Source organism: Anopheles coustani, chromosome 2 (assembly GCF_943734705.1).
Source record: "Anopheles coustani chromosome 2, idAnoCousDA_361_x.2, whole genome shotgun sequence".
Lineage (NCBI taxonomy): Eukaryota > Metazoa > Arthropoda > Insecta > Diptera > Culicidae > Anopheles > Anopheles coustani.
Window position 1 is genome coordinate 40,903,501 of NC_071289.1, and position 21,583 is coordinate 40,925,083.

At 44.1% G+C, this 21,583-nt stretch overlaps 2 protein-coding genes across 4 annotated transcripts in view; one reads left to right on the top strand and one right to left on the bottom strand.

The window, feature by feature from the left end:
• LOC131266683 (uncharacterized) overlaps nucleotides 1–12,726 on the top strand; it is a 38,098-nt gene extending 25,372 nt beyond the window's left edge. For all 3 annotated transcript variants that reach the window (XM_058269286.1, XM_058269287.1, XM_058269288.1), the window contains exons 3-7: nucleotides 239–2,525; nucleotides 3,918–4,203; nucleotides 4,286–4,426; nucleotides 4,752–4,974; nucleotides 8,861–12,726. In XM_058269286.1, the coding sequence (XP_058125269.1) occupies nucleotides 352–2,525; nucleotides 3,918–4,203; nucleotides 4,286–4,426; nucleotides 4,752–4,974; nucleotides 8,861–10,968 (4,932 nt within the window). In that variant the 5' untranslated portion in view covers nucleotides 239–351 and the 3' untranslated portion in view covers nucleotides 10,969–12,726. The remainder of the gene's footprint in view (nucleotides 1–238; nucleotides 2,526–3,917; nucleotides 4,204–4,285; nucleotides 4,427–4,751; nucleotides 4,975–8,860) is intronic.
• A 428-nt stretch (nucleotides 12,727–13,154) lies between these two features.
• Nucleotides 13,155–14,487, bottom strand: LOC131262985 (transcription initiation factor TFIID subunit 10-like). The gene is made up of 3 exons (XM_058265099.1): nucleotides 14,242–14,487; nucleotides 14,087–14,151; nucleotides 13,155–14,002 (listed from the first exon to the last, which is right to left on the bottom strand). The coding sequence occupies exons 1-3, from the start codon at nucleotides 14,362–14,364 to the stop codon at nucleotides 13,771–13,773; spliced, it is 420 nt and encodes a 139-aa protein (XP_058121082.1). The 5' UTR covers nucleotides 14,365–14,487; the 3' UTR covers nucleotides 13,155–13,770.
• Nucleotides 14,488–21,583: the final 7,096 nt, after the last annotated feature.

Sequence of the window (21,583 nt, forward strand, 5' to 3'; positions counted from 1 at the left end):
TTTTCTCTTTGACTTCTATTACCTTGGGGATGAATAATTTATACCGACTAAAACCGACAACCGATTTTTTCATGAACTAACTCTAAGTAATCTCTATCATCTCAAAATAGCTGTTCCTATTCCTATCTGTGGGTTTGAAAAACTTTTTTAAACGCTTTAAATATGGACAGAAAAGTGTGTTTTGCCCTGGTTTTTAATCAACTGTTTTTCTTTCTTTCTCTTTACTTTTTACTCACAGAAACAGTTTTAAAAGATGCCTCAGTGGTTTCTCGTAGCTCAATGGATTCAACAACTTTCGAGTAATTTGTACGATAGCGAATCCTACTGCAAACTATTGCCGCTACAGTCAAGATGCATCTGCATACGCAAGTCGTCTTGATATTAGCCCAGCTGTTCCTCATTGTACGCGTGACGGATCAGACAAAATGTGCCCTAACGTCCTCGTACGGCGGCGTGTCGGTGAGCTACTTCGCCTCGCTGCCGGCCGCCCCGGCGACGGACGACAACGCCGACGACGACGACGCCGCCTCCGCCGCCGAAGCCGACGCGAGTCGCCACCGGATCGACCTGACGCCACTGGTGCCAACGGGGGACGGACCGCCGCAGTCGGCCGACTATCCAACCTACAATGATGACGCCGAAGAAGATGTAAATAACTTCCTGAAGGTGCTGAGCTGCTCCGACACGAGCCTGCGTGCGGTGAACGAGGAGTACCTGCGGCCGGTCAGCTCGTACAAGGGCATCCTGCTCGAGCGTGTCCCGGTGCTGAGTGCGACCAGCGATCAGCTGGCCCTCAAGAACGAGAACTACCTGGAGATCGTGCGGTGGCGCGAGAGCAACGTAACCGAGCGCCAGCTCACACTGACGTTTGCGCGCGCCGACCGGAAGTTCAGCAACCTACAGATACTAGACGTAAGCGCCAACCAGCTTGGCACGATAAGGAGAGACCACTTCAGCAGACTGGAGCGACTGCGGCTTCTGCAGCTGTCCGCGAATCAATTACACAATCTTCCGAGTGATATTTTCTACGACCTGCCGAACCTGGTCGAGCTGGACCTGCACGGCAACCGGCTCAGCGAGCTGCCGCTGCACCTGTTCCGGCCGCTCGGCCGGCTGCGGGTGCTGAATCTCGCCAACAACACGATCCACGATCTTCCGCGCAACAGCTTCGCCGGGCTGGGCAACCTGACCGAGCTGCACCTGGCGCGCAACCGCCTGTACGTGATCCCGTTTCAGGTGTTCAAGGAGCTGCGCTCGCTCGAGGTGCTGGATCTGTCCAGCAACATGCTCGTGTCGTTTCTGGACAACTTCTTCCTGCTCAACAAGCAGCTGCGTGTGCTGCGCCTGAACGGCAACATCATCGAGAAGATTTCCAAGAACGCGCTGTACGGGCTGCGACGGCTGCAGTCGCTCGATCTGTCCGCCAACAAGCTGGTGTTCATCGACCGGAACGCGTTCGACACGCTCGACGAGCTGCGGTACCTGAACGTGAACCAGAACCAGATCTACATCCTACCGTCGACCGTGTTCTCGGCTTTGCGCGCGCTCCGGACGCTCGACCTTAGCAGCAACCTGATGCGCTCGCTGCCGAACTCGATCTTCGCCGCGCAGCACAGCCTCGTGCGCCTTCACCTGGACGCGACGAACCTGGAGTCGCTGAGCAACTGGGTGGCACGTAACAACCACACGGTGAACCGGGATATCCTGCGCAACCTGCGCTACCTGTCCATCCGCAACAACACCCGACTGAAGGAGATCGAACCGTGTGTGTTCCGGAACGTGCCCAACCTGGAGACGCTGCTCCTCTCCAACAACAGACTGACGGCGCTGCCGAAGGAGATCGGTGAGCTGCGCCGGCTGCGCTACCTGGACGTGGCCAGCAACGACATCATGTACATCCCGGAACAGATCCGCCTGCTGCACGAGCTGCAATACGCGAACTTCCTCGACAATGACTATGGTTGTGACTGCCACATGTACTGGATACTGGGCTGGATCGACGAGCTGCAGGCGGAGAACAACACGCAGAAGATCTACGACCTGCTGCGGCTGTCTGAGCTCAAGTGCCGCAACGGCTACCCAGGTGACATTGTGCGGGTGCTGCAGCACATCAACTGCTTCCCGCCCGAGCTGCTGCAAGCGTCGGACAGCCGGATGCATCTGCTCAAGTCGGATGCGGTGCTGGAGTGCGTGTTTACCGGAAATCCACCGCCGGACATCATTTGGATCACGCCCAAGAACGAAATTCTGCGCCACAGCCAGGAACAGGACCAGAAGTCGCTGCTGTTCGAGTCGGATGACGAAGGAGGGCATGGCGTGGCGAGCGGGAAGTACCAGCAGGCCGTCGAGTTTCAGATGCTCACGACGGACAATATGACCGGCGGTGGGTTACACGATGCAGCCGGAATGGGCATTACGCTGCTGGAAAACGGCTTCCTTCGCATCCACAACATCTCGCGGCGTGACAGTGGACTTTATACGTGCTACGCGATCAATATAATGGGCAATGCCACGGCGGGTATACGGTGAGTTGTTGAGCAACATTCCGTCCTGAAGCATTCATATTGAATACCATGGATTGTGAGATTTTGAGCCATTTTTGTAACGTATCTATTTGTATAATTTAAAGCTGTTTGCACTACACACAGAAAGTTAACATACATAGTGTCCAATATCATACAAATTCAACTAATCAGTCGAATTATCTTGGTCTTTTTTATAAGTTGAAAGCTGTATTTATATGGATCATTTACTACAGCATATGTTTAAAAAAATACCGCCACTATGTTAAGTAAAGTCCCAGTTTCTTAAAAAAATTCTAAATAGTGTATGGTTGCGCTCCTGCTAAGATTTATTTTTTCATCTAATTCCGGAACTGTTTCCTCGTTTATCAAATATGAGCAATTTTTAGTTCTTGTGTAAATACTAAAATATTTTAAAAATGTATAGAAAGTGTTTGAACTGTAGCGTCTCCACTATGGCTTGATGGAAAAAGTATATAAGAATATAGTGGACAACGTGAAAATCAATCAGTTTAAATACTGAGATGTTCGCCACTGAATAGAAATCAACTTTATGAACCCATTTTCTGATCTTAAATGGTTCCTGACACAGAGCTTTGCTGACTCAAAAAACTAGCATTGCTGACAGATCAAATAATATTTTTAGAATCATAAATTTCAAACGTTTATGTTTTTACATTAGCTTACTGACTGGTAATACATTTTCGTTACATTTGCCTGTGCTTATCTCACATATCAGTGGCTAATAATTTAAGCTTGATTTATGCTGCATTATTCATGCTTCATACACTATGATTGTGTTTTTACAAGAACCTCCATCCACGCTAGCAAACTAATGTTGCGACTACGACAGAATCTGATATCTTACTGCCGTGATGATGGTGATGCCATCCAAAAGGTGAAATTTTTTTCAACGAAGCATCGGCGAAACTTCGACCGGCTTGCGTCAGCTGATGCAAATCGATTACATCTCTAGAATTGCATAGCGCTACATGCTGTAACCTAAATTCAACCACTGCTGCGACAGCAGGAAAGGAATTTTACCGATCGAAAGTAGTTTGCATCCATCCTCGATTTAATTTTTCACTTTGACTTCTATTACCCTGCGGATGAATAATTTATACCGACCTAAAACCGGCAACCGAGACGTGGTTGATCGTTAAAAGGATAGATGCACATTTGCAACCACGTCTTTGATGATAGTGCGGGAAAGAGGAGGATGTTTACTTTTTCGAAAAAAAAAAAATCTCCAATCTATATTCAAATCACGATTCATTTCGATGGCGGCACCTTTCCGCTTTCCATAAATGTGTCATCATGCAACGTTTGCTCGTAAGATTTATTATTTCTTTTTCGTTTGCGCTGGGCGGCGATTTGCGTGACGCCTATTTTTAGCCTGTACATCGATCCCATCGTGTTCTACCGCGTCAAGATAGGCAGCATCATAACGGGGGCCATTTCGGCTGCATCCTTCCTCGCCCTGACGCTGATCCTCCAGGGCATCCGCCGCATCTTCATCCGGTTCCGCATCATCGATCTCATCTGCCAGAACTGCTGCAGCTACTGCTACAAGAACGACAAGACGTCCTCGAAGGCACGCCAGATTTACGCCATGCTCGACAACATCGAACACTACAAGAGCCAACAGCTAGAACGGTTGCGAGAAAACTATACCCAACAGGTAGGTTGATATCGAGAAAAATAGATTTGCCACATGTACAAGAGAAGAGTTATTACTAATGTGGTTTCAATGTTCATTCCAGGTCCACCGTATTAAGGACAACTGTGCTCAGCAGGTCGACTGGATCCAGGGCAGTTACTCGACGCAGGCGAAACATTTGCGCGAAATACGCGACATCGGAACGCACCACATTACGACACTGCGTGATCAGTACTATGATCAGGTAAGGAATCATTGTAAATTCGTGTAGCGATAAATATGATCGCTTTTTGGATTCTAATGTTAATCAAAATAATTGTATGTCTTTATAGGTCTAAATCTAAATGATATTTTGTGTTCTTTAAAAGGGTAGTACTACTTCAAAATTGTTTTATATTAAAATAAAGTTTTACAATTTTGTGCTCCTGAAATGTAAAGATTTAAAAACACTGAGCATTTATCGTAAACACAGACCTTTAGCTTAAGACTTAGCTAGTAACATGTTTAACCATGAATCTGCCGCTAAATTAAATTTATAACTTCTACTCACCGGACTGTGCATTCCTCAGGTGCGCCGTGTACGTGACTACTCCACCGGCCAGCTGACCTGGGTACGGGAGAACTACGTGTTCCAGCGCAACAAGATCCGCAAGTTCAGTGCCCACCAGGCGCTAAGGTTACGCGAGGGCTACAAGTACCAGCAGCAGACCCTGAACAAGGTGCTGGAAAACTTGCCCAGCTTCTATTTCGAGAACTGTCGCGGACGCAACGAGGATGACGAGGATTTCGACGGTAAGTTGGTGCAGGATGTGAGGCGCTGAAAAGACACATTTTGTCTACTTGTGCAGTACAGGCAGCAACATTAATTAACCTTTGTTTTCGATTAATTCCATTCGCTTTGACACTAGTCGTTGAGACTTTACCGTAGTGTAGAGTAGAGCTAATTGAAAACAGTACAGCAGTAGTAGTTTTTAGTTTGGTTTGTTTTGTTTGTTTAATTAACCTCAACGCATATACACCATGCCATTCGTTGGAATGGAATGGTTTCGTTTTTGTTTTCTTTTCTTCTTTTCTTTTCCTGCCATTGACAACCAAATGTTTCCTCCTGCCACTACCGAATGTGATTGGTTTCCATTCAAATGTTTCTATCGCTTGTGTGTTACATCTACTTATTCCTGCATCGCCCGGTGGACATCCGGAACCGTTCATAGATCCTCGTGACGAATTGCGGCGAAATGATCAAATTACCGAATTTTAAGCAATTCGGTCCGGATAAGGCCGGCAGATGTACAAGAAGTAGTATTTATGAAGCAAACTAGTATTCTGTTTGTACGTAAGCTGTGCGATCTATCTGCGTTAGAATGATTGTATCCCGAAGGGTTGCGCTTCAGAAGCATGCAGGAACATACATACAAAGAAAAAGTATTTCACTCCGCAACACGTCCAGATTTTAACTGTTCCAAAGGGAAAACAAACCTTCCCGCCCAACGACCAATCCACCGATCTTCATATATGAAGATCATTCGTCAGCGGGGAACCCATCAGCATCATCGTGCTTTGTCGTCGAATTCTTTATCTCGAACGATGAAGTGTTTGACAGCTGGATAATGCACAAATGTTGCAATTATCCGTGATCAGGGTAAAGTACGACCATATTTTTATTACTTTTAATAGTTTTATTTCTCAACCACTCCGGACAACATGTGTAACAATTGCATCAATGGGGTTTGCCTGCGTTTGTGGTTCGTCCGTTACAGCATATCATGAGTTTTGTAAATGTATCTCATCCAAGGAGAATGTGACGATCGTTTGTCCCGAAGGTCATTGGTATAAGGGCAGAAAATATACATGAAAACAATTGATACCCTGATGTATGTGTGTAAACAAACGTGTGCTTGGGGCGTTAAGTTTGAAATATGTTGCAAACATTTTGCTTTGGCTTAAATTCTAATCGGATGTTAAAATGCATGTTTTGTTGAGTTGGTGAATGCGCCTTTGGTTATGCAGTGCAATAAATGTAACTTAGGATAAATTCAGGGTAATAAACGACTCAAGTCATCAATTTTTGTAATCTCCCCATTTTCAACTTCGCATTCTCGCCACGCATTCAAGGAAACAAATATGACAAAATAACATTCCCAAACAGAACGGAACTAACATTACATCACTTTTCGAAAAGTCCTTCAATAATTTTCGGTAGAACCGAGGGGAAGTAGAGTAAAACAGATGTCAAATCGCTCTTTTCTTGAAACAAATTTTCGGGTAACGAACAAAATATGGTCACTATTGCGCAGACAGTTGTCACACCATTACATAACCATGTAAAAAAGCCATTGACCATCAGTAAACACTTCGATAAATCAATTATGTCAGTATTACATCTTCCCATCAACAACCGTTGCTCTAGATTTTAGAGTTTAAACCTTTAATCGATTTATCCAGTTTGGTTAGCTGGTGGCGTAGGGTTGAAAAATAAAAAAAAACTATTCAGTTGGAACACAAAATCGCATGGAAGGGTAAACAAAATACCCAGTTGTCGGGGACCATAAGTTTTGGTTTTTTCTCGCTAGACGACGTACAAATGGCCCCTTTTTAACTTACATGCAACTCGTTTAAGCTCATAAACATTTACCCCAAACCAATCATTTAAGAGAGAGCGGGGGCTCTTTTAGGAGAGAGCGGGGGCTCGGGGGGAAAACAAAAATCCCGTTTCGTCATGGTAGTTGCAGGCATGTGCAGCCATCATAAATATATCCTTGTGGTAATATCAAAAGTTTTTCTTGCCCCACCGAGCTACTACCTACCGTCCGTCCAGCCCGAGGACATCTAGAACAGGAACTGCGAGGCTCTCGAAAGGCGCAATAACCAACTCGATTACGAAAAACATCGACTATTAACCTTGACCCACGCCCGGTGCACAGGGCTGAACGGTTTTCCACCAAACCGGGTGAACGAAAGAAAATGGTGGTGGGAGTCACATCCTATAAGCACTTTGCCAGTGAAACGAGACCCGGGGTTGGTTGTTGAAGCTTGTGCTTGCCGTTGCATTTGGGAGAAGGTGCTATTTTTATTTTGTTTCTTACTTGGTCGCCAATCAATAAAATGCTTTACCTTTCCAGGCCCCCTTTTCTTGGCTTGACTTGAGATTACAAGCCTTAGTGTTCCTACCGTGCAGGGAAGCGTAATTTGGGCCAGCCATGCAAAGTCCTTGAACCTATACTACCTATTGACTCCTAGGTGCGGGAAACAGCTGACAGCAAGTTGCTTTCAAGGATGTTGGTCCCGGGCACGGCTGCGAACGTGCAACTGAGAGTCGTTTTTATAACTGTAGATATCAGCTGATTTGCTGTTTTTGGATAATTTGTAAAAAAATAATCAAGTGAAATTTTTATTTACATTTTAATGGGTTTGAGAGGTTGTACATATTCTTCTGCAACTATAATAAACTTTCAGAATACATCGCTTCAAATAAGCGCTAATGGTTTATGGTCCACATGGTATGTTTTAGTAAGCTATAGCTTTGCATTAATTAAGAAACGTGTACAGTGCCGGACGAAATAACAGACCTACAAGTGCGGTGTTTATTGTATGGTCCATGAACCATTATCAAAACATATTTAAAGTCTGCCTTAAAAAATACCAAGTGTTTAACGGTAGATCAAAATAGAGTTTTTTACTTGCATTTATAATTTAAAAAATTCCTCTATTCCAAAGGCTATGAACTAATACGGCATTATTTCATGGATTTTTATACGCATTGTTGAAATGTTCGAGGTTTTTAAATAAGAACACTTGTACAAAGTGGAATTTCGTCCAAAAAGTTTAGACTCTGTTAATTTAGTAATTTTTTGGACAATTATATCTCACCGAAAACAAACCAAAATTGTCCTTTTTCAGCAAATAAACCGTAAACACTTCCGTTTCTTGTACGTATCCAACTCTTCGTGCTTGGTTAATCTAATGTAACTGTATTTTTTCTAGAGACTATGTTTTCCCTACCATTGGCCGTTCTCATTTGTGAACATCGTTTCTCGTATACTGTTGGAAGGACACTGTTCGAGGATAGAACAAAATTAAAAACAAATTAACCCTATTTAGCCTATGATATATTTCCTCCAATGTGTATGCAAAACGCTGTTCGGTTGTTACTGCCATTTCAAGAGACTTTATTTGCACAATTGATTCAGTGTAAACCCAAAAAAAAATACGAAAGCGAAGTTATACAAAACCAGTTGCACAAAGCGCGGCACATGAATATATGCATGCTTCTCTAATCACACGTTCCCTGCTTACTAATTTCCTACCTTGCCACTCCCTCGCCGTTCGGTTAGGTATTAACCTGAGGGAAGTTGTGTGGAGCTGGTATTGGGGGCAAGGTATTATAAGAGTGTAAACTAACCGTTTGTAAAATCAACCATTCCATTGTCTTCGCCAAAAACATCAACAACCCCCCCTCCCGTGCACCTCAACGCGGAGCAAGCGGCGGAAGAGAGCTCCTCTCGAGTCGCAAGTAGAACATATGAACGGAAAAGAGAGTAAAACAAAAACCCCCTGGTTCCGGGATGTCATGGTGCATTGTGTTTGTGGTGGTTTTTTGAGGTGGGGGGAAATAGCGAAACGTAAGGAAGTAATGGATTCTTTTTTCTTTCCCGCGCCGTACGCACATCACGCCGCATAGGGTTCGAGGTTTACTTGAAGGCGAAGATCGAGAAGCTGTCACAAATGGAAGCCGGTGAGAAGCCGGTCTCGAAGGCGATCGGGTCCGAGTATGCGCTCAAGTATCTGGAGAACTTCTCGGCCAAGAGCGTCGACGAGAGCAAGGCGTCGGTGTACTTCACGCCGAACGACGAGCAGGACGATGCCAGCCCGGAACCGCAGCTGTCGCCGATCCATATCAACTACATCGACGGTGGTCATCGGCGTCCGCCACTGCCACCACCGTTCGACGATGAGGACGACTTGGACGAGATGCCCCTTGGGGGTGGTGGTGGTGGTGCAGTGACCCAGCGCCTCGTCGGTGCGCTCGATACACCGAAGTCATTCCGGTCCGTGATCGGCGGGGGTTCGAGTGGCAACATTCCCGGTGGTGCCAGCGCTGGTGACATTCCGCTAAAGTCGATCATGAAACCGACCACGCGCTTCGTGTACGACAAGCATCTCGGCAAGTACCGTCTGTGCTATCAGGCGCCAAATCGTCTGAGCGGTGGGTACGGCCTCGACGATGATTCACCACCGGGTGGAGGAGGACCGTCCGTTGGCGGTGGGGCGCTGGACGACGGACGCTACCATCTGGCGGGGATCGATTCGGCCGAGGATGACCACCACAACTACAGCCTTAAGAACAATCGGAAGCACAGGCGCAAGAGGAAATTGCTTCTTGGCGGCGATGGCATCGGGATGGTTGGTGGTGCGTCTGGAAGTGCCGGTGGCAGTGGCTCCGGCTCAGGAAGCGCGTGTGAGTACGAGACGCTGCTGATGAAGAATCTCGGTACGGATCCGCACGATTCACACTACAAGATCGTGCACGTCAACAAGCTAAACAATGGCGTGAGCAATAGCAACTACTTTCCCGGGATGATGATGCTCGGTGGTTGTGCCGGTGCCGGTAATGGATGGCAGGCGGGACGTGCGATCAGTCGACGGCAGCATCATTCCCGCCCGGGAGTCGCTGGACCTTCGGCGATGGCTGGGGGGTCGCACGTTGGCGGGGGAAATGATTATTACTACTCGCTGGAGGACATGATACAGGACAGCAACCAGAAGATCCGCCAGTTAATTTACGACTCGAAGATCGACATCATGAACGAGGTGATCGGGAACGGCGGTGGGGGACTGATCGGAATCGATCGGGAGCCGGTTGCCACGACCAGTCGTGGACGCAACCGCAACAGTGCCAGCAGTAGCAGCAACAGCAGCTTTAGCAAGAGTGTCAACAACATCGACGGTGGGGCGACCAGAATGAGTGCCACAATCGGAGCTGACGGAGAACCGATTGCCGGAGGTAGTGGTTTGCGTCGGGTCAACAACATTCCGCACGACGAGTACGAGGGAAGCGCCGGCAGCAGTGGGAACGGAACACCGAGTTCCAGTAGCCGAAACAACAGCTGTAGTAGCGCCAGCGGTAATAACTCGCGCGACGCCATGGTGACGATCAACGGTGTTGGTGGTGGTGGTGACAGCTCAGGAAGTGGTGTTCCTCGATCGTCGGCCAAAGGTAGGTCCACGGCGGCCCCAAAAACCATCCCGAAAGTGATTACGGGAACTACCGTTGCTGCCTCTCAGCCGCAGGCTCCTTTGAAAAAGATTCAAAAACTTCATTTCGACTCGAGTACAAACCGTATACAGCAGAGCACTAGCCTGCCCGAAATCTTCTTCGATTCACTTCCGAGACCATCGGACCCGTCCGGTGAGCGCCAGGATACGAACCGCCGACAGCACCATCAGCACCAATCGACAGTAGGACGCATCGGACACGGCACGGACGGTGGAGAATCCGTTGCATCATCTGGGGCGACACAATCCGGTAGCTTCTCGCTCGGTTCCTCCTCGTCAAGCTCGACGTCGTCGTCGAGTGGTTCGTTCGGTGAGTCAACACCACCACCACCAACCTCCCAGCCGGCCAAGGTACACGGTGGCAAACATGTGATTTTAGCGGTAGAAAAAACAAGGGACAGTTCCGCCACCGCCGCCGCCGCCGCTGCTGTTGCTAGTTCCCGTTCATCGAAAGCTTCTTCCTCTCCTTCTCCGGCGTCGTCACCCGTTGAGTCGAAAGTCAATAATCAGTAGAACAGCGCAATCCATATATGTTGGAAGGAGTCCATTGATGAACCGCCAGAGACAAGAAGAAATCATGGCACTTTTAATGTACACGGTGGTACCGTGTAGCACCTTTCCGTCGAGATTATAGCAAGTAACACGGAAACCCTCTTGTTGGCGCCCTTGGATGTGTGCTTTAATGGTTCTCCATCGTCCTGCATGTATGTATGTATGTGTGTGTGTGTGTACTGTGTACCCCGTATACAAAAGAAAGTCAATAGATCTGATTGCAAATCGAATTGCCTCTGTGAAAGCAGGAGACAGCTTATGGAACAAATTATGAAGTGGTTGGATAACCATTATTTTCTCTACCGAAACACAATCTTGGTTACACGCAGAACACCACAAATAGGGTTGCGTCGACGAATGCAGCAGGTAGAAGCCTGATTTTCAACGAATGCTGGAATATGCGTTTCCTTCTTATGACAGCTAGAGACGATGTTAAAAGGCAGGGGTGTGGGGAACGGGGATGTGAATGATAATACACTATCTTTATGATTATATTACAATTACAGATCCATACCGATATATGAATATACTAAACTATATGCTCGCGCTAGCACAGATGAAAAACAGTACTGGCATTCGTCGAACGCAGTGGGATGTGAGGGAGAGAAAAATAGGGACGAAAGAGAAGAAAGTGATAAAATTTCAAATCTGGGATTGGGGCTTAAGCACGATACAAGTGGGGGTAAACAATAGACAAAAAACCATCCTACTGCTGGGGAACGGAAGCTGCTCTATTAGGACGAAGGGGGAAAAAACATGCTGAAGGTTAAAGATGGGTGGGGAGCATGTCAGGAAGTGGGGTTGAAGTGCAGTAGGGAGTAAGGAGAAAGCAGGGAATAGAAAGCAGACAGTGTTATACAAGCGGAAGTACAAGCGGGGCTGTTCCCCGCAGCAAAGGAAATATGTGTTACAGCAGAGTTGAGCTGTATTAGAAATTTTTCATATTACAATTAGAAATCATTTTTAGCACCAACCATCACCTCCACCACCACGCAGTGGAAATGGAGAAGTTAAGTTGGGGGGCAAAAATTGGGGATTTAGGCTGAAGTAGGGGGAAGAAGAATATTTTACTATAATAGGAATCAATGAAGAAGAAAATTAACCTGTGGAAAAAAGCAAAACAAAAATCATAACGCATTAATTTCTCCCATTGGTGAAAGGCAAAGGAAGGGTCAAGGGGGAGAAAACCATTGCAAATAGCTCAGTAATCTTCGCCAGGCCAGCATAAGACAGTGGGTGTGATGAAAAATGCATAATGTGTTTGTCTTAATAGATATGCCCGACGAATATCATTTTACTGTAAACAAACTCCCACAGAACAAGGAGAAATTCCAAACACAATGTCTACCCGAGCGGCTTTAATCGATGAGATGGAAAATTTTCATCGGAAAACCGTAGTAACACTCATTGTTCAAGAGCACGTTGCTATGGTGAACCGATGACGTAACGTCCATATCATTGATTAATGTTGCTCAGGTACCTGTTGAAAACTCTGCAAGTTAGAGCAGCATGTGAAACAATTAAAAAACAACAATGATTCATCAACAAAAATAGTACTAGCAACACTGGAGGGCAGGAGAGAAGGAGATAATTGGAAGTGATCGATTCAATGAAACACTGTCTATGAAAAATATATTTGAATATTATTATCGTTATTATGAGTACGATGCAAAAAAAAATAGAATTTCTCCGGCAGACTGGACTAGCAACTGATGCGTAGCGAACGTTTCAATAACAGGAAAAGCAAAAAAGAAATAATATAAAAACACTAAATTAAAAACTACCGCATCTTCATACCATGGAAATAGGCAGACACATGCAGACTTTCACCCGTTCACAGTATATACAAAACACTACACACAGGAAGGCACACTTACAAAAAGCGAATAAAAAACAAACGAAACAGATGACTAAAAATACAATTATTAAAAAATCATGTAGAAATCAAAGAGAAGGAAAAATATATCATGAAATTTACTTAACTTTAACTGATTGTTAAAATTTTGCGTACGTGTGTTTCTTCTGTTTAACTAACAAACCAGGTAAGTTGAGGTACTATAGTCTGGCGTAAAAACAATACTCTGCCTTATTTAACAACAAGTTATGGTTTTTAGTTGATTTATTTTCATCAAAAATGTTATTATGTTGGAATTAAATATTCTTTTCAGATTTGATGATGGTGAGTTACATAATATTGTATAAGTATTTCACATAGAAAGTGATGAACAATCTCTCTTAGCGCCCACAAGCGTTGTGTTGATTTCCTTGGCTTAGTAACTCATTCGATATTCTGGGTATTAACACGTTGAGGACTCAAGGATTGGTAAAAGCGCAAAACCGTGATAGAATCAGGCTCGTTAGCATCAGGGCGTGTCCGAAGAGATAGTAGCGCGCGAGTTTGTGCTTTCTTGATAGGGGAAGGTGCCCCGGCATGTTTTAATGAATAGAGAAGAGAAAAATGATTTTCGGTTAAGGGGGGCGTGCTGCCCCACTTTACCTTACGTTATTTTGGATAACGCAGTTTTAGACTCGGCACAGCATTACATGTAGAGAAGAATAATATACTAATAGTTTAGTTGGCTGTTTGAAGAGCCTGATCTCCAGTTCTTGAAGTTCAGGTAGCAATATGTAGAGTTATCCTTTGCTCATGAATGTAAGCTTTAAGATTGTAATGTGATCGTATTCATGGGACGCTATTTTATTCGTGTCCAGAAGGAATTGACAAAAAAAAACCCAAAACGAAAGCACACAATCACTTCGCAACTAAACGAAATAGTGAGCCTTTCGGACGGTTATGCCGTAATCGTTAAGCGCAGGTTGTAGGTCTTCCATGGTGAGCGTGTACTTCCTGTCTTTCGAAGATTTTTGGTTCTGGTTCTTCGACGAACCGTGGCCGGAGCTCGGGGCACTGTTGGTGCGCGTCTTGCAATGCTGTAGAGCATCGTTGGCTACGTCGGAGACGAACTTTTGCGCGGCAATCGAGATCAAGCGGACACTGTGGAAAAAGAGGGGTTTTATAAGAAAATATGGAATCGTGATACAACCCTACGACATAGTATAACGGGAAAAATGCACGTACATTCTTGGATCTGCCCCTTCAAATCCGGCAGAATTTAGATAGTACGAGGTGACCGCATCTGGGATCTGTAACAGTTGAAGTAGATGTATGTAAATATCGGGTTATTTCTGCTGCCAGTTTCTGTGTGGCTTGCATAGGGCAACCATTTTGCTTACCGTTGGTGTGTAATCTTCGAGCTGCATCAGAAAGTCGCTCAAGATCTGACCCTGAGTACGGTCTTCCGAGGACTCGGCTTGCTTTTTGACGGGGCCCCGATGGATTCCGAAATTATCTCCCATTTCAATGTAAATCAAAGTCAGGTGCTAGTTATTATTATGTACTCAAAATTAAGCTGATGAAATTTGTATATACTGCACTGAAAAACTGCACTTTACAGGATTGAAAAACATTCGTCGTTTCGTTTTTGTTTTGACAGCAGCTTCAGGGCAGTAATGAGCTCTACACTGCACCCATAGGTTCGTTCTGTTTCGGCATTCTGAACGCGGGACTACCCAACGAGCAAAGGTGAACCCTGGTGGTAGCGGGAACTCAAAATTCCATATCATATCTACGTTTCTCCGTAGGGGTCCGCGACAGCCGAGCGGTAGCGCCGGTTAGAAAATCGGCTCATGAGCGCCGGGGCTCACCACCTCGACGGCGTGGGTTCGAATCCCAACCGAGACCGGACCCTCCCCTGTACGAGAGGACTGACTATCCACGTACACATAGGGTAAAAAGTCTCGTAAGCCCTTTACAGGGCAGGCATGACCAACAAGGTCGTTACGCCAAGAAGAAGAAGAAGATCTACGTTTCTCCCGTCTCCACCCGTTTCCACCCCTCATTGGCCCACTCTTTTCAAACGATGTGCAACACCGTTGATACACTCAGCAGGCTATTCTACCCCAGATTTTCGTACTCGCTCTTTTGGGACTTAGTCAATTTTTCAAACAATTTTCATTTTAGCAAAAGTTAAATAAATAACGTCGATTTGATCAATGATCAACAAATTGGTTCCATTTCAATCGTTCATCAATTAATTAGACTAAACGTAGTTGAAAAGCATGCACATAATCCACTTGAAATGATTTCAGCACATTTTTCAACGAAAATAAACATAGAAAAGAGATTATACGTTCGATTTCATCATTTTCAATATGATTTACGTCCATGTATTTGAAAATAACAATGAAAATCAAATTCACACTTCGACCAGATTTTCAATCACTCCATGCCAAGCCAAACCGCCTACATTAATGTGGGATTTGGTTGTCCTGTGGACAAAGTTTACAGGGTTTGACAGTCCAACATACAACTGGGGCAAAGTTCCTTCTAAATCGCACCTTCTTTCAAAACAATAACAAAATTGAAGTTCTAACGTCAACTGGCTTATCGATCAGCATCACGCTGTAACTCGACACGGAGGGCGTAACCGATCAGTGTCAAAAAGGAACTTGTCAATGAAATGAGTGTTCTAGACACGGCAGAAAATCCCATCGCTTCTGACGTTTCATATCGTAAGTACTTTTTCATTGGGGTTTACCGGTGTCAACATTTTTAAAACCGTGATTTTTTCGCGCGCTTTTTGTACATCTGGTTTCACATGCTTGGTGAAATTGGCAAGAGTTGGAAAAGTGTATTGTCAAGCTTCTAAGTTTTTCGTGTTAAACTACAATTGATCGAATAATGGAAGGAGAAAACATCGTCCATGAGATCTTAGAAATTGAGATGTTGGATAGCGAAGAAGAAAGCGAAGGTTTGTGTGAATTTTTATATATTCATGAACAAACATGAATTACTTAGGTGTAACCATACGGTCTATGTTTTTAGCAATGCTGAGTGCCGCAAGTGTAACAAGAGTACCACGTGGAAAAATTAAAACGACATCTTACGCAGACCGTGAGCGAGTAGTAGATGCGAACGCTCTGGGCTACACGCTCACCCAAATTTCGGAAATGCTATCGCTGAAAAGGACAACTGTTTACGGAATTTTAAGAACTTATTTTAAGACTGGAGAGATAGAAGCTAAAAAAAGAGGAGGTGTAAAGTTTAACACGAAAAACTTAGAAGCTTGACAATACACTTTTCCAACTCTTGCCAATTTCACCAAGCATGTGAAACCAGATGTACAAAAAGCGCGCGAAAAAATCACGGTTTTAAAAATGTTGACACCGGTAAACCCCAATGAAAAAGTACTTACGATATGAAACGTCAGAAGCGATGGGATTTTCTGCCGTGTCTAGAACACTCATTTCATTGACAAGTTCCTTTTTGACACTGATCGGTTACGCCCTCCGTGTCGAGTTACAGCGTGATGCTGATCGATAAGCCAGTTGACGTTAGAACTTCAATTTCGTTATTGTTTTGAAAGAAGGTGCGATTTAGAAGGAACGTTGCCCCAGTTGTATGTTGGCCTGTCAAACCCTGTATTGCGGGTGGATTAATAGTACAAAAGTACAAAAAAACATTATCAAATTAAAACAATTTTAGGACAGATAAACTTTCGTCACATGCGATTTTTGTTCAACGATCACACTTATTTTTGACCACCATAGTCTCAAACCCACGCTTACAGTCAAGCTGCCAGGGGAGCGTTCAGTGATGGCAGCCGTTCCCAACTAAGAGCCCCGCTACACGAGCCGCAAACTCAAAAAGTTCGCGGCGAAAAGAGGGGAAAAACCGAGAAGTTTACGTCAAAAACTTTTCAGCTCCGTGAGCCGAAAACTGCACCCGCGAAGTTTTTTCAGCTACCGCAAACTCAAATGCGCTAGAAGAAGAAGATGAAGAATAAATAGATGTAAACATAACAAATCTCAAAAACAAAATAAACGGACATACGGTGATAAATTTACGTGCTACAGTGATATTTTATCATTGGCTGGCGGGGGTCATGACTGGCAACAGCATTGGTACCGCAGAACGCGGCTACACGAACCGCGAAGATTTTGCGGGTCGTGTAGCGGGGTTCTAACAATTGACAAGCATCTTTGGAACATTCTGTCTGATCTTTAGAACGTTTTTCCACCTTCCAATAAACCGCTACATTAGGAACTGTAACCCAAGGTGTATAAATTAGAAGGTGAAGTCGTCCAGTGTAAAATGACATTTCATGACTTGACATAACACTTCTGGGGTATTCATATGGATTTTGAGGGGGGTATCGGAAAAGGATTGGGCTTTTGACATAACTCTTCTCAAATATGGCACCCCTTCTAAAGCGACATAAAGTCACCTTCTATATTTATACACCTTGCTGTAACCCAGCCGTTTGAGTTTTGACAACTCATGGAGGCGGCCATTTTTACCGACGGTCAAACCCGGTGAAAAAGTATAGCGATATAAAATAAAAAAAAAACGGTGAATTTATCTTGCATCTCCCACTCTTTGGGATCAGCCGCTGTATTTCCACCGGTCTCGCTTGTCATTTAGTTGCAACTATTATTGCCCGAGTAACAAGAATATCCATGTTGCGCTATGAAAAGGGCGTTTTTCATGGTATCATCAGGATCCTGATGGAACCTGCGAAATATGTAGGTTGCGTGACAAAAACGACGTGACGCGATGTTTTTTATACAATGCGCGATGTTTTAATGGAGGCGATGTTTTCAATATACATATTGTCATCATATACAGTCTGTTCCCGAGTTACGCGGATAATGGGGACCAGAGAAATCCGCGTATCTCGAATTTCCGCGTATCTCGAATATTGCTTGACACATAGTTTATACTAGGAGTTAAGAGATCGAGCTCTTGTGTACATGTATCATAGGATATTCAAAATTTTTCTTTGTTCATTAATATGAATGCAATGCAAGCGTATTCAAACAACATAAATTGCAACAAACGAAATGAAAAGCGTAAGTTATGCAAATGTGTAATTTACATATTTATTCGTGTGGTTGTACATCTCAGGAATTTAAATCGATGTAATAAACCCAATCTACTGTCAAATTTTGAAAACCGCGTATCTCCGAATCCGCGTAAGTCGAGAACCGCGTAACTCGAGAACAGACTGTACAAAGGAAAATTCCCAAGTTGTAATTTTATATTAAACGAACATTTTTTATTCAAATATATTTAAGCACTTTACAAACCGTTTGTTCACTTGGAGCCGCAAGCTTGGGACCGCAAAAATCAGCCATCTCCTTGCACCAAACTTTAATTCTACCGATGACACCGCGGTTGAGCTTCTGGTGCCGCTGCTGCTCACGTTGAACTTTGGAAGAGAAAATGAACAAAAATTAACATAGTTTGGATTCTTTCTGATTATAATTCATCTCAATAACGTTTACTTAACGAATATTAACGAAAACTGCCGTTATATTACTCTTTTCTTCACATTTTTGGTGAACTGCAATTTCACTCTGCAAGCGGTGGCAAAATCAAAACAACTCTGTTGACAACAGGCAAAACTATCCAAGGCCTATAAAGCTGTAGGTTGGTTTACTTTCTATTGTTGACATTTGGTTCAAATTCATAAATGATTATCAAAATAATATTTTATTTTTTCTTCATCGCTTGGTAATTATGAGCAGGGTAAAATCCCAAATGAAGCCCCCCCAGCCAAAATCGCTGTCGTGGCTACACCATTTGTGAGCGGATGTACCTTAAAGGTATGCAATTGGTGAAACAAATGCCGTTGTGTGAACCGTTTGAATTGAAATCTCGTTAAATTAAAGATGATTATTATACTGGAAAGGATGTACAACATAAACTCCCTCATGCATAACTTGCATGAGTGTATGAAAATTCGGCTACGCCATCAACCTAGGGGTGCGGTATGAGGGGGGCCCACGGGCCCCCCTTATTTCACAAATTTATAACAAACTCCCTTTTTCGGTAGACCTAGCGCAGTCCGCTCGCTACGCTCGCTGCGGGCGCGCCGCCGTTTCATACTCATTTTTTCACTCCGACTCATTGGTTTATGATGTCCATCTTGCTCAGTTTAACCGATTAGTTCAAATCATTACAGCTTCTAACGGAACATCAACGGTTCAAATATTCAAACTGAATTGATGTGCCACCTATTGCATAACTTTCAGGCGCAAACGTGGAAAAAATGATGACGATGCGGCGCCGGGGGGGCTTCATTTGGGATTTTACCATGAGCAGTGTTTGAAGTGATGATTGTTGAACTTTGAACGAAATACACCAGCGTGTTATCCTTTATGGCTGATACACAAACGACTGACACTGAGCCGAGCGTTCGCCGTGCTTTTATTCAGATGGTCAAAGTTCATACATATAGAGGTGCACCCTTGTCACCATCGCGGTTTGACATTTCTCCTGTCATTTGACGCTTCTATGAACAGTACATTCATGCCAACATACATATGTCAACACTCCTCCTCATGAATCTAATGTTCATTCCGTTACTAACTCGCTAATACCGAGTCCTATCGAGAGTTCTTTAATCTTTTGTGCCCCTAGTGGTTTGGTTAATATGTCGGCTAGCATTGCTTCAGAAGCACAATACTTTAATTCGATAACTTTCGTGTTACAAAGATCTCTAGTATAATGATATTTCATATCTATGTGCTTTGACTTTCTCTTTTCATGACCTGACAAAGTAAATTCAATGCACGCACGATTATCTTCGTTAATAATGGTTGCTTCTCTTTGTTTTACATCCATTTCCTCCAATAGCCTACGCAACCAAACCGCTTGCTGTCCTGCCTCAGATAGAGCTACGTATTCGGCTTCCATTGTAGACATCGAAACGCAAGTCTGTTTTCTACTCGACCAACTGACAGTGCCTCCTCCTAAGCGGTATAGGTATCCGCTACAAGATTTTCTGTCACTAGTATCTCCAGCCCAGTCAGCGTCGCTATACCCTACAAGCACAAGTTTTTCATTCTGGCTTCCTAATTTCAACGCGTTGTCGATTGTAAATAGTAAATAACGCACTACTCTTTTCGCTTCCAACCAATCGGATTCTGTAGGGTTGCTTACATATCTGCTTAATATGTTTGTAGCTACTGCTATATCCGGGCGTGTATGTGTTGCTAAATAAAGTAGACTTCCTACAAGCCTTTGGTAATCATCATTGTTTTTCATACCCTCACTCTTCAGCCTATTATTGAAATGATCTGGATCCATAGGGTACTTGGAAACCTTTGCTTGATCCAAACCGAAACGTTTTGCAACTGTTCGTATGAAACTATCTTGTATCAAGCTATAAAATCCGTCCTTATTTTTGATCACTCGCATCCCTAGAAACCAATTTATGTCTCCTAAGGATGAGACTTGTAGTGTTTTACTGATAATTTTAACCACGCTCTCGATTAATTCTTCACTACTTCCTGCAATGATCATGTCGTCTACATATATTAACAAATATAGTATATCATGCTTACGTTCCATCTTGAAGAGACATGTGTCCGCTTTACATTGTTTGAATCCGTTCTGTTCAAGTATTCCCAATATTGTTTGGTACCAGACCCTTGCGGCCTGTTTTAGTCCATACATGCTCTTGTTCAGGCGACACACTAAACCTTCCTTGCCTTTCTTTGAGTATCCCTGTGGTTGTCGCATATGAATGGTTTCATCTAACACACCGTACAAATACGCAGTTTTGACGTCTAGATGTTTAACGTAAAACTTCTTGTGCCCTGCTATTGTCAACAAGAGTCTTAATGTGCACTGATTTGCTACAGGTGCAGTAACTTCTTCGTAATCAAATCCTTTCCTTTGCCCGAAACCTTGCGCTACAAGTCTTGCCTTATATCGATCAACATTTCCATTCGCGTCCAACTTTTTCTTAAAAACCCATTTACATCCGATAATGTTGCTGTTCTCGGGTGGATACGTTAGCTCCCACGTGTTGTTGGCTTCTAGGGATCGGAACTCATCTTCGATAGCCTCCATCCACCTGTCCTTTTCCACGGATGTTATGGCTTCGTTGTACGACGCTGGCTCATCCACACTCGTTCTTACCAAACCTAAAAAATAGTCGGTAAATTTAGCTGGTGGTTTACCTCTTGTCGATCGCTGTGTTAATGGATCGGCAACCGGCTGGTCTAGGTCTTCTGAGCCTGATGAGTAATGCTCGTTTTCTTCCGCTGTATCAAAATTCTCCTCCTGCACGTTGATCGGGTTGCTTTCTTCATCGACATCATCATGTTTGTATCGATCAGGATCAACGTCGAGTATAATTTCATCACCAGGAACACTATCACCTTGCTCGCACGATGCTTCGTTGAATACGACGTCACGACTAATCACAATGCGGTCCGTGCTAGTATCTACAAGCCTGTATGCCTTTTCTTGGATGGAATATCCGACGAATCTTAGTTGCTTTGCCTTGGGTTCCATTTTTCCACGCTTTTCTTTAGGTATTTGAACCCATGCTTCGCATCCAAACACTTTGAAATGGTTGTAGGATGGCTTTCTACCGAACCATTTTTCAAAAGGTGACATTCCGATTATTTTCGATGGTAGTCGATTCTGGGTATATGCTGCAGTAAGTACTGCTTCTCCCCAATATTTGCTTTCTAAACGTGCATCTTGTAACATACACAA

What these genes read in the sequence shown, in the direction of transcription:
- LOC131262985 (XM_058265099.1), bottom strand. Translation starts at nt 14,364, where the DNA reads ATGGGAGATAATTTCGGAATCCATCGGGGCCCCGTCAAAAAGCAAGCC. An exon ending in TCGAAGATTACACACCAACG is followed by an intron (nt 14,152 to 14,241) that starts GTAAGCAAAATG and finishes CAACTGTTACAG; the next exon opens with ATCCCAGATGCGGTCACCTC. An exon ending in GAAGGGGCAGATCCAAGAAT is followed by an intron (nt 14,003 to 14,086) that starts GTACGTGCATTT and finishes CTTTTTCCACAG; the next exon opens with TGTCCGCTTGATCTCGATTG.